Source organism: Impatiens glandulifera, chromosome 3, assembly GCF_907164915.1.
Source record: "Impatiens glandulifera chromosome 3, dImpGla2.1, whole genome shotgun sequence".
In the NCBI taxonomy this organism is placed as follows: Eukaryota; Viridiplantae; Streptophyta; class Magnoliopsida; order Ericales; family Balsaminaceae; genus Impatiens; species Impatiens glandulifera.
The window spans coordinates 46149109-46167158 of NC_061864.1; the positions used below are offsets into that span (position 1 = coordinate 46149109).

General features: G+C 34.6%; 1 protein-coding gene and 1 non-coding gene across 2 annotated transcripts; one reads left to right on the top strand and one right to left on the bottom strand.

The window, feature by feature from the left end:
- Nucleotides 1-10254: 10254 nt before the first annotated feature.
- LOC124930276 lies at nucleotides 10255-10902 on the bottom strand. The gene has a single exon (XM_047470629.1). The coding sequence runs from the start codon at nucleotides 10900-10902 to the stop codon at nucleotides 10255-10257; it is 648 nt and encodes a 215-aa protein (XP_047326585.1).
- Nucleotides 10903-14757: 3855 nt separating this feature from the next.
- On the top strand, nucleotides 14758-14829 carry TRNAP-AGG. Its single transcript has one exon. It is a non-coding gene; the product is annotated as a tRNA-Pro (tRNA).
- Nucleotides 14830-18050: the final 3221 nt, after the last annotated feature.

Here is an 18050-nt window from a genome sequence, read left to right on the forward strand (position 1 = left end):
CTAAGATAGAAGTAAGCCCGACTATGTCGGTACCTCGAAATGAAAAGGAGGTTTGAGAATTTCTTGGGAAAATCCAATACATTAGTCGATTCATTAGTAAGTTTATTATGACATGCGATCCACTGTTTAAGCTTATGAAGAAATACAACAAAATTTGCATGGGATGAAAATTGTCAACAAGTGTTTAACATAATAAAAGATTATTTAAAATCCCCTCTCATACTCATGCTGCCCAGACCCGACATTCCTCTCATTTTATACCTTACTGTAATAGAAATAGCCATGGGTAGCATGTTGGCTCAAGAAAATGAGGATAAACTCAAAATAGTTGTTTATTACATCAGTAAAAGGATGATTAGATGTGAACTCAATTACACTCCAGCCGAGAAAATATGTTGGGCATTAACATGGATCACCAAAAGGTTTAAACATTACATGCAAGTCCACCCCCATCAAGTTGGTATCAAGACTGTATCCGATCCATTTCTTATTCCAACGAACTCTTCTATCGCCTAGACTGGCCAAATGTATGATGATGATATCCGAATATGACATAACCTATACAATACATCAAACATGGAAATTGATATTTAACGAAGCTTCCAGAAAGTAGGGTTACGGAATTGGGATTCTATTAGTTGACCTGAAATGAACGTACAACCCAATATCCATATAACTCGAGTACCCCGTCACCAATAACGAGGTCAAATACGAGGCATGTCTTTCAGGTCTCAAATTGGCATTCAAAAAAGAGGCAACCAAGTTAGAAGTCTTTGGTGACTCTAACTTGGTTATATCCCAAGCCAATAGCACATGACAAGTAAAAAGGGAAAACTTTAAACCTTAGCACGCCCACCTCACCAAACATATGAACAAATTTGATCAAATATCATTTATTCATGCTCTAAGAAGCCAAAACCATTTTGCGGATGTGTTGGATTAAATTAAATAATTAAAAGAGTAAATCAAGTAAAAGAGAAATAATTAATTAACTTAAGAGATAAGAACGTCATAATTTTAATGATGTGGTTAAATAAAACTAAGTTGTAACTTGAACAAAACTAAGTTGGGTAACTTACTTTTGTGTAAGTACATATCTGAAGAAGTCTGTCTATTTGGACGTTGTTTAATTACTTCAGACGTGGTCTGAGTAATGCACGAGTAGACATCGTCTAATTAATTCAGACATGGTATGAGTAATGCACGAGTAGACGTCGTCTAATTACTTCAGACGTGGTTTGAGTAATGTGCGAGTAGACGTCGTCTAATTACTTCAGTAAAATCATCATTACTCTCTACTTTGGGCAAAACTTACAGCAACAGAGAAGTTGCGATCAAAGTCATGTGTGCTCTACCTAGAGAGTAGAATATTAAGACGATGGTCATGAGGGAGTCTAAAGACCTCAACAAGATGGAGCTCTATAATTTGCTAGCTGATCTGAAGGCCTATGAGTTTGAAATAAACTCTAGAAATGAAGAGGAGCCTTCCACAACTACCATCTCTACCAAGGCGCTGATGACTACTGGGGAGCCACCTACTGCCACTACTGTGAAGACTGTTGACGAGCAGATCAGTAGCGACGCCATAACTCTCTTTGTGAAGAAATTCGACAAATTCATGAAGAAGAGCAATCCTAACTCAATCTCTTCAATTAACAATAATAATGATAAGATTAATTATAAGGCTAACTTGAAATGTTTTAACTTTGATAAACTAGGACACTTCAAAAAAGAATACAGGAAGCCAAAGCGAGATGAGAAGAAGAACTAGAAAGAATTGAAGACTCGTATGGCTACTGATAGCAAATCCATGTGGACCCAAAGCGACTCAGGTGATTCATCATCCAACGACAGCGATGATGAAGACGTTACTTGCTTCATGGTAGAGGAAGAATATGAGGTATTTGACTTATCCTTTGAAGAGTTCACAAGAGATGACTTAACTAATGCACTTAATGACATGGTCATTGAGTACAAGAAGTTGTCAGATTCTCTTAATGAAATGAGATTGAAAAATGAAACTGTTAACATCTTTTTATCTCAAACTTCTAAACCAAAAGATTTTGAAAACAAAATAACTGAGCTCTCATCTGAGAATGAGAAGCTCAAGGAAAAGGTTCAAACTCTTTCTTCTGAAAACCAACGTTTGACTTATGTGGTCAGTTCTTGGACGAGGTCATGAGATGCAGTCAGACAGCAAATTAGTCTACTAAGGCCTTCTAGATGCAAATCCAATTTAGGATTTGACAATACTAGCCCAGACAAGTCTTGTAAAAAGTTAAACCGGTGAAAGACAAGCTTAAGGCTATAAGCTTTGTTAGGGGTAGTTTAACTGATAAAGGGACTGATCCAAGCTGTGAGGACTTAACATTAAAGGATGAGATTATTTATGTAAGGTCAATTAAAAGCTGGCTGAAGCCTAGAAAGAGAACAATCAGCAAGTCTAGCAAACCAAAACCTGAAAAAAAAAAGAGTTAAATTATCCTTTAAAGTTAATGGAATAGTTACTAGCAGGAATACGTCTACTAAGCCTAAATCATACGCACTACTCACAACATAACATGAGAAATCCATCAAAATAACTCAAATATAGATTCCCAAGGGACTAATTAACCGAGGACTCAAATGAATATGGGTACCAAAAGCTGTAAATATGTCAATTTATAGGTACAACAGGTCAGTTGCTTGGAAGAATCTGTCTGATATCTGGATAGTGGCTACTCCAGACACATAATCGGTTACGAAGTGCATTGGGCCTAAGATCACTTTTTGTGATAACAACAAGGGCAAGACCGTGGGTAAGGGTAAGATTATCCATGGTAACCTCACCATCAATGACGTACTACTTGTTGAGAACATGTGTTATAACTTGATTAGTATAAGATAACTGTGTGACAATGGATTTACTATTGAGCCGATGGACTACGACATTGAGGTAGATGAGTCACCAATTTTCTGCGACAACACTAGTTCCATAGAGATTACATACAACCCGGTGTTTCATTCTCGGACTAAGCATATCGACATCCGACACCATTTCATTCGGGAGCATGTCAGTCAGAAGCATATTCGTCTAGAATATGTCCCAACGGATCAACAAGTGGAAGACGTGTTTATGAAGTCACTCCCCAAGACTAAGTTTTATTTCTTTAAAAATGTTTTGGGTCTTGTAGACCTAAATTAATTTTAAGTTAATTAATCATGCACAAATTGAGGGGGGGAATTTGTTGATTAAAGTGGTTGGACAGATGTGTATAGACGGATGTCTAAATCGGACTAATCATATCAGTTGTCTAAAGAAATCATTTACTTATACGAGTTATGCTTAAGGAACTTGCATATAATCTTGGTTAGATGTCTAAATGTGAGGAAGGCATCTGAAGCGTCTGTAGACGCGTGTGATCATACGCCGTCTAGACTCTTGCTAGACGTCTGTAGACGTGCGTGATCAAACGTCGTCCAGATTCTTGCTAGACGTCTGTAGACATGCGTTATTAGACGTCATCTAAACTTATGCTAAGCGTCTATAGACGCGCATGATCAGACGCCTTCCGAACAGACGTCTACCCATATTAGACGTAAGGCATGCATATAGCATAGACGAAATCTAACTACGTGTCTCTTTAGACAACACATCTTCAGACGAGTGGGACAGTTGTCCAACGTCTTATGAGTTGTCCATGTACTTTTCCCGCCCAAAAATTGAACAGTCATATTTCTAATTTCGAATAACTTGAAGACACATGTCTCTCAATGTTAAAAATATGACTAATATTAATGATGGTTAATTACTTCACGTCTTTCTATCAATGATGATTTTTTATGATATTCTTAAAATGACGTCTCTTAATTATAAGTTTCTTGGGAAAGTGTTTTAATTAAATGACGGCCTATTTTTAAAACAATGTCTTTTGGACACGTGACCCTTCAAACTCTATTTAAGGAAGCCTTGTATGTCAAAAGGACTTTTTCACGCATTCTTTGAGATTTTTGAAAAACCTTAAATTTTTCTCTACCTTCTCTCTAAAGAAAACCCAAACTCTTCGTCGTTTCTTCTTCAAATTCAAAGATGTCTGCTAAGAAAACTATTACATTCTCTCACAACACATCGCACGTAGATTTTGAATCTGTTTACCAGTATGAACAGTCGGAGATAGTTGAGATGTTCAAGTCGTTAGAGGCATTTGACCTTAAGAAGTTCCTCGGTGGTCCATTCATTCTTTATGAAAAGGAAGTCCGGGAGTTCTTTAGTTCCGGGAAGATCGTTGGAGACTCAATTGAAGTGACGGTGAAGGGCGTTCTTATTTCTGTCTCTGAAGCCTCATTCGTCGAGTTCTTTGAACTCATTGGAAGGTCATTTGTTCGTGTTGAAACAAGAAAAGAAAGAAAGTTAATTAAGAAATAAATAGTTTAATTAACTTTAAAAGAATATAAAAGTCTTTTATATTTTGGAACATAAATTTGATGATGTTATTACGTTCAAGATGAGTTGTCTATGTGTTTTGTGCAGGAGCAAATATGAAATAGTTCTAACTTAGACGTAGTCTAATGTAGACCGTCTTAGACGTCAAACGTAGTGAGAAGAGAACGTCTAACTCCTTTAGACGTGGTCTAAAAGGAAACGTAGTTAGACGAGGACGTCTAACTCCTTTAGACGTGGTCTAAATGGAAACGTAGTTAGATGAGGTCGTCTAACTCTTTTAGACGTGGTCTAAAGGCAAATGTAGTTAGACGATGACGTCTAACTCCTTTAGACGATGTCTAAAGGGAAACGTAGTTAGACGAGGTCTAAATGGAAACGTAGTTAGATGAGGTCGTTTGACTCTTTTAGACGTGGTCTAAAGGGATGCGTAGTTAGACGAGGACGTCTAACTCCTTTAGACGTGGTCTAAAGGGAAGCGTAGTTAGACGAGGACGTCTAACTCCTTTAGACGTGGTCTAAAGGGAAGCGTAGTTAGATGACGTCGTCTAACTCCTTTAGACGCGGTCTAAAGGGAAACATAGTTAGACAAGGTCGTCTAACTCCTTTAGACGTTGTCTAAAAGGATGCGTAGTTAGACGATGACGTCTAACTACTCCTTTAGACGCGGTCTAAAGGGAAGCGTAGTTAGAAGAGGTCGTATAACTCCTTTAGACATGGTCTAAAGGGAAATGTAGTTAGACGAGGACGTCTAACTCCTTTAGACGCTTTCTAAAGGGATGCGTAGTTAGACGTGGTCGTCTAACTCTTTTAGACGTTGTCTAAAGGGATGCGTAGTTAGATGAGGACATCTAACTATTTTAGACGCAGTCTAAAGGAAAATGTAGTTAGATGAAGATGTTTAACTCCTTTAGACGCGGTCTAAAGAAGAACGTCTAATGTCTTGCTTTAGCAGCTGTTTGAAGAAAGCATTTGTCTAACCATAATCTCTCTATTGCTGTCTACTCCACTTTCTTCTGTGCAGTCTGACAAGTCAGCTAATTCTATCCAATGAATTAATGCCACGTACGCGAATATCTCTTAAATATTCATTTCTAGTACAAGACAAGATCAGAGGATATTCGGTACATTACTTGTTCAGTATGGCCACGATCAAATTACTTAGAGTCTGTTGTACTCTCGTTCTATAGGTGGCTGTCCAACGGACACATGCCATGTGTCCTCAAAGAATATTCGACCATTGGTGTACTTCAACTATATATGGAAGCCAAAGGACAACGGTCGACATAGAGAATTTTTACAAGTCTGAAAACACACTCTGCTAAACATAAACGCTAAATCTTTTACTGTCTTCTCCGTGGGAAAACTTTAGTATTGTAAGTTGAACAAATGTTGTTTTGTTCAACAAAGAGTTAGATAGATCAGTGAGTTGTATTTGTTTCAAAGTATTTAATGGATATCCTTCCGGTTGTGGAAGAAGGGGTGACGTATGAGTTTTATCTCCGAAAATCCATAAAACTCCTTGTGTTCTTTAGTTTTTGTCATTTGAATTCAGTTCTCTAAAGCTTCAAATCCAACGAACAGTTCTGCACTTGAATCCATTTCAATAGTTTGGAGGTTTTGAGAAGAATAGAAACAAATACTAATCCCTCACAGGATTACTATTGAAGAGTTTATCGTAAACTATTAACAATAGTTAGACCCTAGTCTCTATTGGTAACACTAATCCCTACAAGTGGTATCAGAGCCTCGTTTTCTATTCTCAAGCAGTAACAAGAATCTGAATCATGTCTATGGCCGCCACAACCAAGGTTCCCATGTTCTCGTAAGAAAATTATGTCGTGTGGAAGAAGAGACTCCATGCTCATCTATCTGCCATAGATGACGACATGTGGCTTGTCATCACCGAAGGCCCGATAAAGATTGAGAAAGAAATATCTGAGTGGACTAGTGAAGACAAGAGGAAGAACAACCTTGACAACCTGGCCATAGATATTCTGTACAAAACTCTAGATGACAACATGTTTAACTACATCATATCATGCAGCTCTACCAAGGAGATCTGAGAGAGGTTGACTCAACTCTGTGAAGCCAACGAACAAACCAAATAGAACAAACTCATGGTTTCCACACAGTAGTTTGATAACATCAAGATGCGTTCTTGAGAGATAATAACTGAATTTTATGGAAGGTTTAGCAAAATTATCACCACTCTCTCTACTCTAGGAAAGACTAACAACAACAAAGAGGTTGCAATCAAAGTCATGCGTGCTTTGTCCAAGGAGTGGGATATCAAGACGATGGCGATGAGGGAGTCTAAAGATCTCAACAAGATGGAGCTCATTGCCTGCTAGCCGATCTGAAGGCCTATGAGTTTGAGATAAACTCTAGGAATGAGGAGGAGCTTTCCACATCTGTTGTTGCAACTAAGGCACTGTGTGAAGCCTGTTGCCGAGCAGATCATCGACGACGTCATGACTCTTTTCGTGAAGAAATTCGGCAAATTAATGAAGAAGAGAAATTCTAACTCAAACTCTTAAATAATAACAATGATGATAAGAATAACTTTAAGGCTAACGTAAATTGTTTTAACTGTGATAAACTAGGTCATTACAAATCGGAGTGCAGGAAACCAAAACGTGATGAGAAGAAGAAGTACAACAAAGAGTTGAAGGCTTTCATGGCGGCTGATAATAAAGCTAAGTGGGCGGACATTGATTCAGATGACTCATCATCCAACGAGAGTGATGATGAAGAGGTCACTTGCTTCATGGCAAAAGAAGAAGCTGACTTTGTGGTATTTGACTTCTTTTCTGAAGAATTTACAAGAGATGAACTAACTACTGCACTCAATGACATGGTCAGTGAGTACAAGAAGTTGTCAGACTCTTGTAATGAAATGAGATTGAAATATGAAACTGATAAACCTTCTTCATCTCAAACTTCTGAACCCAAAGATCTTGAAAACAATGTGGTCGAGCTCTCATATTAGAATGAGAAGCTCAAGGAAAAAGTCCAAACACTATTTTCTGAAAACCAACGATTGACTTATGTGGTCAGTTTGTAGACAAAGTTTGGAGATGTAGTCAGACAACAAATAAGCGTGCTGAGGCCTGTCGGATGCAAATCCGGTTTAGGATTTGATAATGCCATCCCAGACAAGTCATGTGAATGGTTAAACTCAGCAACAGACAAGTTTAAGCTAATAAACTTTGTTAGAGGGAGTTTAATTTATAAAGGGACTAATCCAAGCTGTAAGGAATTAACCTTAAAGGATGATATTATTAATGTTCTGCCAACTATAAGCTGGATGAAACCTGGGAAGGAAGCAGCCAACAATTCTGACAAATCAAAATTTGATAGGAAGTTAAGGAGTTTTAGACAAAAATCATCCTCTACAAAAATCATCCTCTAAGGTTAACAGTTCAGCTGCTATTAGGAAGACATCTTTTAAGCCTAAATAATACGCATTAATCACAACACGACATGGGAAATCCATCAAGATAACTCAAATATAGATTCCTAAGGGACTGATTGATCGAGGACCCAAGTGAATGTGAGTACCAAAAAGTTGTAAATATGTAATTTGTAGGTACAATAGGTCAGCTGCATGGAGGAATTCGGAAGCATATTCTTCTATGAATATGCTCAGCAAGTGAAAGATGTGTTTGCAAGGCCACTCCCCAAACTAAGTCTTCTTTCCTTAAAATGTTTCTGGTCTTCTAGATCTCAAAATTATTTAGTTTTTAAAACATGCACAAATTGAAGGGAAAATTGTTGATGTTTAAAATAATCAGACAGACTTACAAAGACGGAGGTCTAAATTGACTTGATTAGATTAGTCTTCTAAAGGAGCTACGTACTTAGACGAATGTTTGCTTAAGTAACTTGCAAACTAAGTCTGGTTAGACGTCTACCTGTTAGACAGACGTCTAAAGCGCCTGTAGATGTGCATAGTTAGACGCCGTCTAAACAAACATCTAACCAACTTAGACGTGAGAGATGCAGATGACATGTTAAATGTCTAACTATGGGTGCTTTTAGACTTCTCATCTTAGGATCAATTTAAGACAATTGACAATTTAAAATGCACTATCATTTAATTTTCCCGCTCAAATAGTAAACAGTCATTTTCTAAATTCGAATAACTTGAAGACACATGTCTTTCAATGTTAAGCAAATGACTAATATACCCTACAGATAATTACTTCACGATTTTGTAATTTGGTAAAAGTAAAGTTAATGATGACTGTTTTTGGGAAAAGGCCTCTAAAATTAATGATGGTTTTATTTCAAATCTCGCCGGTTGAACATGTGCCTGTTTATTTTCTATTTAAGGACATCTTGCATGCCCAAAGAGTTTTTACGCTATTTGTTATTCTAAAAGCGTAGCTTGATCTTTACTTTCTCTTTTAAAGAAATCTGAATCTTTCTTGTCTAATCTTTCTCTCATACTCTAAAATGACTGATAAGAAGATTATTTCTCTCTAACAACATCTTCCAAGTCGATTTTGAGTTTGTCTATACTTTTGATCAACAAGATGTCGTGGAGATGTTTAAATCTCTAGAGGCCTCTGACCTCATAAAATTTCTCGGCGGACCTTTTACTCTATATGAAGAAGAAGTCTGCGAGTTCTTCAAAATAGGGAAGGTGGTTGAAGATTTCATCGAGGCAATAGTGAATGGGTCTAATGTTCTAATCTCTGAATCTATTTTCGTAGAGTTCTTCGATCTTCCCTCCAAGGGTCATACCTTCGACATTGCGATCCTGGCCAAGACTATCTCTAAAATGCAGATCGCCTTCTTAAACAATGATAGTCCAATTAACATAAATGGGAAAAAGAAAGCCTTAAAGCTCCATTTCATTCTTATGAACGTTGTTGTAGCGAAGACGCTTCAGGCCAGGGCAGGGTCTTTCGATCGTTACTCCCAAGACAGATTTGATTACATGGTGGCCATAATCAGAGGGATGTCAGTCAACTGGGCGTCTACCTTGCTCTCTACTCTATGCCAGATGTTCAAATCTCTAGAGGCCTCTGGCCTCAGAAAATTTCTTGGCGGACTTTTAACTCAATATGAAGAAGAAGTCCGCGAGATCTTCAAAATAGGGAAGGTGGTTGAAGATTCCATCGAGGCAATGGTGAACGGGTATAATGTTTCAATCTCCGAATCTATGTTCGTAGAGTTTGATTCTTCCTTTTTGCAACTCGATTTTGTTCTGGAGTATACGAAGCTGTCAATTGTCTTTTTATACCATTGTCGCTACAAAATTTGTTAAACTCATTTAGGGTGAACTCCCCTCCACAGTCAGTACGAAGAACTTTGATAAACACACCCTTCTCCTTCTCAACACGACTTTAAAAAAATTTAAAAGTATTAAAAGCTTCTGATTTTTGCACAAGTAAATATATCCATATTTTGCGACTATAATCATCAATGAAAGTGATTATGTACCTCTTTCCACTGTTGTACATAGGCTTGATAGGTCCACATATGTCAACATGCACAAGTTGAAGAACTTGAGTAGCTCTCCATGTAGTCTCCTATGGGAAAGGAAGTCTGTGTTTCTTTCCTCGTAAACACACTTCACATACTTTAGACATGACTCCAAGTGAAGGTAAGCCATTTACCATTTTCTTTTGTTGAAGAAGTCTTAGTCCATTGTGATTTAAGTGACCATATCGACGATGCCACAATTGAACCACATCTTCAGCAACAGAGAAACACATCTCCTCTTTCTTCTTTATATTTGCAAAGAGCTTGAACATTCGATTTGAAGAGATTATAATTTCTACAACAAGTCCCCTATGAGCATGATAAAGTGTACACTTTCTTTATTTAATGACAATTTCCAGACCCTTATCAGCTAGCTGCCTAATGCTTAGTAGATTGTTTGTTAAATTTGGAACATAGAACACACTAGTGATGACCTGAGTAATTCCATTCACTATCATCACAACAGTTCTTTTTCCCATCACTTTCACCCTTGAGTTGTTGCCTAGTTTTACTATTTCTCTAAAACTTTCAACAAAAGTTGTAAACAACTTTTTCTTGCCACTCACGTGGTTACTGTAGCCTGAATCAAGGAACCCCATACAAATTTCATCTTGATTTTTCTTTCCTTCATCTATATAAGACATCAGCAACATTTCTTCTTCTGTTTCCACATAATGTGCCCTCTCTTGTGATTTTCCTAGACATTCATACTGAAAATGCCAAAGCTTATGACAACCAAAACATCCAATACTTGACTTTTCATAATTATGTCTCTCACTACTTCTGCCTCTACCTCGAAAGCTACCATGTCTTTGTCCTCTTGAAGACTCTCCATATGTAACCTTCAAAGCCTGCTCCTCATCAACATGTGCAGTCATTTGTTGCTCATGAACCAATAAATTGCTTTGCAGTTCATCAATTGAAACTCTACTGAGATCTTTTGACTCTTCAATTGAACAGACTACATATGCAAAATTAGGGGTCATCGATCTTAGTATTGAAGGAATTGTGTCCTTTAATTTAATGTGCAATAAATAAACTTGGATAAGACAAATTAATAGATATAATTTAATTCGATTAATTTAGGAGTCGTAGTGCTTTGCTAGAAGCCAACTACGATTAATGGGGTTAAACCTATAACTATTATAATCGGGTCATATGAGGTCACACACTTAGAGTTGACCGACTAGATAAACGAGAAAGATAGTTAATTATTAATACATATTAGATATTATTAATAATAAAAAATATTATTTATTTGTGAAATAAAATAATATATAATTAATACATATTAGATATTATTAATAATAAGAAATATTATTTATTTGTGAAATAAAATAATATATAATTAATGGTTAATTATGGAGTTAAGATTGTGAAAAAAAATAATATATAATTAATGGTTAATTATGGAGTTAAGATTGTGAAATAAAATAATATATAATTAATACATATTAGATATTATTAATAATAAGAAATATTATTTATTTGTGAAATAAAATAATATATAATTAATGGTTAATTATGGAATTTTATTTAATACAAAAGGATTCACTTATTTGCAAGAAAACGGATTTGCAAGAAAACGGAAGTGAATAGAGAGAGAATTGTTTCTCTTTTAAAACGGTTTTTGCTATATTACGGTGAGAACTCTAAGAGGAAGAAATCATCTTTTAATCTAGCAATTGGATTGCTTCCCCTTTGTCTTTTTCGTCCTAGCAGTCGAAAGTAAAGAGATCTAGTCGGGCTCGTGTGGACCAAGTAGAGGAGCAACACGTGGGGCTCTCGAATATTCATTACTACCAGATCTGATCCGGTTCATGTATCAAAGGTATATTTCTATAAACTATATATCATGATTCTATCAATTATGCATGATCATATGATTATATGTTTAGATTAGATCTATAAATTATTCTGCTGCGAATATCTAATTAACCAACAAGTATCTTTTCAACCACATCTTCATCACTTACCTTGCCCTTGTGCTGCCTCATCTTGTTGACAATGGTTAAGGTACGCGAAAAGTATGCATTCACATACTCTTTTGTCTTCATCTGTAACACCTCAAAATCCTTTTTGAGAGCTTTTAATTGTGATCGTTGAACACGATCCGTTCCTTGATGCTTCTTCTTCATAGAATCCCAAATACTTTTGGCTGATCTAGTATCTAGAATAGTTTGAAGAACTGTTCTATTAATAGCCTGAAACAAATAGTTTTTTGTCTTCAAATCCTTCAGTTTCGCATCGTTATATGCCTTCACTTTAGTTTCAATAGTTTTCTCTTTTGGTTCAGCTAGAATTCCTTCTTATACAATTCCCCAATACTCCTTTGCTTTAAGAAAATTCTCCATCAACATGGACCAATGATCATTGAACCCATCAAACTTTGAAATTGATGGTTGAACAAAACTATTTTATGTTTCCATTATTCACTCAAATCACACACAAAGTTTAGTTCTAGTTTGCTCTAATACCAAATCTAGAGACAATAGTATATAGGAAATGCCTGAAATTGTTAATAATTGTATATATAATAACTGAAAAGATAGGCTATTTATAGCCTTACAAAAGCAAGAAATTAGGAACAGTGTTGCTTTTGTAAGGCTAACACATTACTAACTTAGTGGTGTTATTTACCAAAACAAGAAAATAGGAACAATTACTAACCTACTACTAACTTAGTGGTGTTACTTACCAAAACAAGAAATTAGGAACCACTACTAACAATAACTTAGTAGTGTTTACATAAAAAAAACTAATTAAACATAACTAATTCTAAAAAGGATATAATATATAGAAATGACCAACAATAATCACTTCAACAATAACAGACTTAAATTACAGTAAGTTTATATTAAATACAGCGTTACAATTAGAGAATAAGAACTCACTAATTGTTTCTACAACTAGGAAGTTCCTATAGTTCTTTCTCGATCCTAGAACAAGTATGGACACCTGCTCCAAGAATCTCCCAGTGATTGAAGACTAGAATCGCTAAAATCTACAAAAACAAGTGTCTTCCCTCTCTCCCAAAAATCTCATATTAGATTCTGCCTTCATGCCCATAGTTCTCAACTTTGCGGGGACAATTGGGTCATTACAAATAATGAAGAGGCATAAAATTATGTTGCTAGATCCTCTGAAGAATTTTCTTGACGTCGCTTCAACCCACCTTATGTTTTCTGCATGTTGGTGTTGAAGAAAGAAAAGAGATGGAGATGGGTTCCGCATTCTTTTTTCTTAATTAATTTATCCTTCTTTATCTATAAGACAACACTCAAAGGGAAATTTGACGAAATTATCATAAAAAGGGGAGTAAATGAGCTGGTGACCACTTCATATTTTTTTTTGACGAAATTGCCCCTATCGTAAAACGCAACCACCGATTGCAAGACACAACTGGATTCCATGTGAAAAGTCCACAATCGGATTGTCAGTTGCGTCTCGCGAATGCCGGTTGCGTCTCGCGAATGCCGGTTGCGTCTCGCGAATGTCGTTTGCGTCTCGCGAATGCCGGTTGAATCTCGCGAATACATCTCGTGAATGTCATTTTCATCTCGCGAATGCATCTCGTGATTGTCGGTTGCGTCTCGCGAATGCATCTCGTGATTGCCGGTTGCGTCTCGCGAATGTCGGTTGCTTCTCACAACCGGGTGTGTGTTTCGCGATTGTGGACTGTTCACATGGATGACATCCAGTTGCGTCTCGCAACCGACGGTTGCGTCTCGCGATATGAATAATTTCGTCAAAAAAAATATGAAGTGATCACCAGCATATTTAAAATTATGCGCTGGTCACTAGCTCATTTATCCCTTATTATGAAGGTCATCTCGTTAAATTTTCTCACTCAACTATAAGATTTTAAGTTAAGTCATGTTATTCATTCATTACTAGATGTTATCATATATTTGTTACACATTTATTTTAAATTATTTTTGTTTTGTTCTTAATTTTAATTTATTTATTCAAAAACAATTATTTAAAATTTATAAAATGAGATAGTAAATTTTAGTGTTTACACGTAGTTAAACCCTGATCATATAAAATATACATAATTAGTTATTCTTTCCAAAAACTCTACTCTCATTTGACTTCAATCATCCTAGAACTAAACTATTCCAAAAACAATGGAGGCCTGCCTAAGCAAGGCATCCCGCCTCTGTTCATCTAGAGGTACTACAGAATTGCTTATACATTTCTTCATTTGCGATTTAGCCAATCCGCATTTGGTTTAGGGGTATGATTCTAGTTTATGGTGGAGAGGTCCTGAAGTCCATTCTCAGAATGCCCCAATTTATAAAATATTTATTTTATTTTTCTGAATAACAAATCGCTTATTAAGTACATTGGATTGAACTACCTATGTTTAACCCGTAATTGTCATACTTTCCTATTTATAATTTTACTAACAATTTTATCTATTTTACATAGATTCAAATTGAAACATTCCATTGATAAAGTTATGTTATTTAGAAAATGTATATAATATAGGAGTTGAATTGTATATAACACTATTTAATTTTCAGTCATAGTCATATGTAAATACATTAATTAGACATAGCCCAATTATATAAAATATATAGAATCAATTATTTTTTTCCAAGAACTCTACTCTCGTTCTTCATCTACGATTCGATCAATCAAATCTTCCGGTTTTAATTTTCACATGGTATTAGAACTTACAATTGACAATGTTTTAGATCACACTATTTTAGTTTTCAATCATATGTAAATACATTAATGGGTAGTTAAACCCCGATCATATAAAATATATATAATTAGATTTCCTTTTCAAAAACTCCATTCTTCTTTCTTATCTACGAATTTGTAATAATATAGGGCATTTGGTCTAGTGGTATGATTCTCGCTTAGGGTGCGAGAGGTCCCGAGTTCAATTCTCGGAATGCCCCCATTTATAAATTTTTGACTTTTATGATAATTTGTCCACTTATTGAGTGCCTTGCATTGACCTACCTATGTTTAACCCTACTAATCATTTTGTTACAAATATTGAGACTTGTCATAATTTCAAATTTTACTAACAATTTGTTTTATTTTACATGTATTTAAATAGAAATATTCCAATTAATTAAGTTATGTTATCTATTTAGACAAATGTATAGAATATATGGTTGAATTGTATATAACACTATTTTAGTTTTCAATTATATGTAAATACATTAATTGGATAGTTAAACCCTATATCATATGAAATATATAGAATTAGTTTTCTTTTCCAAAAAAAATTCTACTCTCGCTCTTAATCTGCAATTCTTGTCAATATGTTCGATGATAAAATCTTTCTCGTTTAATTTTCACATTATACAGAGCTTACGGTTGACAATGTCTTAGATCCACCAATTAATCAAGAAAAATAAGTATTTAATCGGAAATATATAGATTAAACTCTAATTTGATCCAAGAAGAAATTGCGCAAAAAATTCTAACAGTCTCTTAAAATTGTGGAAAAGAATTGTGACTGCATTCATCATCTCTATTTACACGGAAGAAAAACAACCACCCTCACAACTAGGTTCTCACAAGGATGAACTACTTTGAATTAATTATAAGCATTCGTCTCAAACTTCTAGTAATGATGAAGAGATGTTTCATTGATGACTTTTGCAAAATTCATATTGATCCAAAATATGATACACTTTGGAGAATGGAGGATGCTACAATCAGAACATTGATGATGAACATGATTGACAAAAGGAACAATGTACAGTTTCAAAACACTATTACTTTGTAAGAATTATGGAATAAAATAAAGTTCATTATGAAGGAAATAATGGTATGATATTGAGAAAGAATATATATACAATTCAACAAGGAAACTTAGACTTAAAAGAATACTACTATAGAACTAGACTCTATTGAGATGAACTCTTACATCCACACATAAAAGTGTGATTGTGATGGAAGTAGTGAGAACTGAACATGATGGAGGTTGGAGAAAAGATTAATGATCATGGACTATGATAAGAGTAACTTATACCATTATTATTAGGTCTAAATGATTCTTTTTAAAATATAAAGGATTCAATCCTAATTATGGGTTCTCTGTCAAATATCTGTAAAGTCTTTACACTTTTGAATTTTGAGAAGAAAAGAAAAATTAACATTTGGACGTGAAATAACATGATAGATGCTGGAAACTCAACTCGAAACAATTAAAAAAAAAAATTCAAACAGGTTGCTGATGGAAGGAAAAGTAAGAAGAATTCAAAGTGCAAACAATGTAGGATGAAGGTCACAATAAGAAATAATGTTTGAGAGTTATAAGTTAACCCGACTAGTGAAAATATTCAATGAAAATAAATGTCAGACGAAGACATATTTAAGTAGCGGTAACAGGAAGTAGACATCCTATTTGTTAGTTGGTGAAAAGCTGAAATAAAGTTTTTTATTTTTATTTTTCTTTCTAGAAATAGATTGGTAGAATATAAAGAAGAGAGAAAAATTTTCAAATCGAGTTCTTCAATCTGTATAAGAACAGAAATCTAAAGGTATATATTTTTATTAACTTTTCTTTGATTGACTTGTTAATTAAAAACATGGAGAGAAGATAGTAGCAGCTAGTGACAACATAGATAAATTTGATATCTTAAGCGTTCTTTAATTTAGGTCCAGTTTGTGTGTCAAAATAAGCAAAAGGCTTATTTGATTCTAGATTTCAACAAGTTCTTGATGGCTTGTTTAGATTTGGTTTGTGACATTTTGATTTGTGTTAGAGCTTTCCTGGCTTGTCGTTCAAAGTGAAAATTTGAACGTGTTAAGATGTATTTTCTAGTACTAGGTTTGAAGTTGAAAAGTTCAGTAAAACAAGTAATTTTGGTTTGGGTAAATGAGAGTTAATGATTTGTTAACGCAATAAGGAATTAAGAAAGTCTTGCGTGCTGAAAAGACAACAAGAATGGAGAACGAAGATTGAGATGAGTTGCAACAACGAGCATTGATGACAAAACAACTTTGTTTGGAAAATGAAATCATGTATCATTTGATAAATCTTCAATCTCTAGTTGAGATAAGTAAAAATTTAGAAGGTTAATTTATGTCTAGCTTATTGACGACCAAGTTTTATCTAAAGTATATGTTATATATTCAATTAGATAATCACATATTTAGCACAATGTGATGTGAATATTGATGATAAATATATAACAATGATTATTTTGTACTCATTATCGTCTTACTATAAGCATATAGTGACTACTCTAACATATAGAAAAGAAACTATCAAAGTTGAAGAATCTAACATTTTATATGTTACGAGAAATCAAGATCGTAGAAGAATGAAAGAAATAGAGTGTTCTAGAAGAGGAAAATTTAGATACAAGTCAATGAGAAAAAAATGTTTCATTGTTATAATTACAGGTAGACGGGACATATTATTTTTTTTTTCCAAAGTCGACTAATGATGTTAAATTTTTCAAGTCAGTGAACATTGTCCAGAAAGATGACTTAAAATATAATAATGATATATTTTCAATTAAAAACAGTCAATTAAGGAGGCATGAATTCTTAATTTAGGATTGTCTCCATTTAGAAGAAGGTTAGGAGAAGGCCAGAAATATTTACTCATTGTTAAAATAATTTTGAACATCCACACTTATTATTTTAGGTAATGAATATCCTACTTCTATATTTTTTTTTTGCATGAAGTTCAAAAGATAAAATCAATATTGAATTGGAACGTGAATGATGTAGATTCTTTCATTAAAGATTTGGCTATCAAAATGAAAACAAAATTTGACAAATATTGGGGGTGAATGAAATTTATTGATGGCTTTAGCTGAAGAGTTAATCCAACTAAGAAAATTTTCGTGGTCGAGTTTTGTTTTCCTAAATTTTATTTTTATGGTCATTTCAAAAGAATTTTTTTTAAAATGAAAGATGCTCTCACAAGCCTTTATGATGTTTATTTACTGAAAATGCATGTGAAAGATTTTCTCATTCATTGCATTTGGAGAATCTTGATTCTTCTAACTCTATTGTGGTTCAACACAGTTTTTCATTTAATTGGGAAGACTTTTATGCCTATTGTATCGAAGTGAAGATTTTAGAGCCTTCAAAATATGAAGTATCAGACTACATAGAAAATGGTCGTTTGAAGAAGACTGAAATTCTC

Bases quoted from the DNA above. Each gene is read 5' to 3' on its own strand.
- LOC124930276 (XM_047470629.1), bottom strand. From the start codon at position 10,902: ATGACCCCTAATTTTGCATATGTAGTCTGTTCAATTGAAGAGTCAAAA.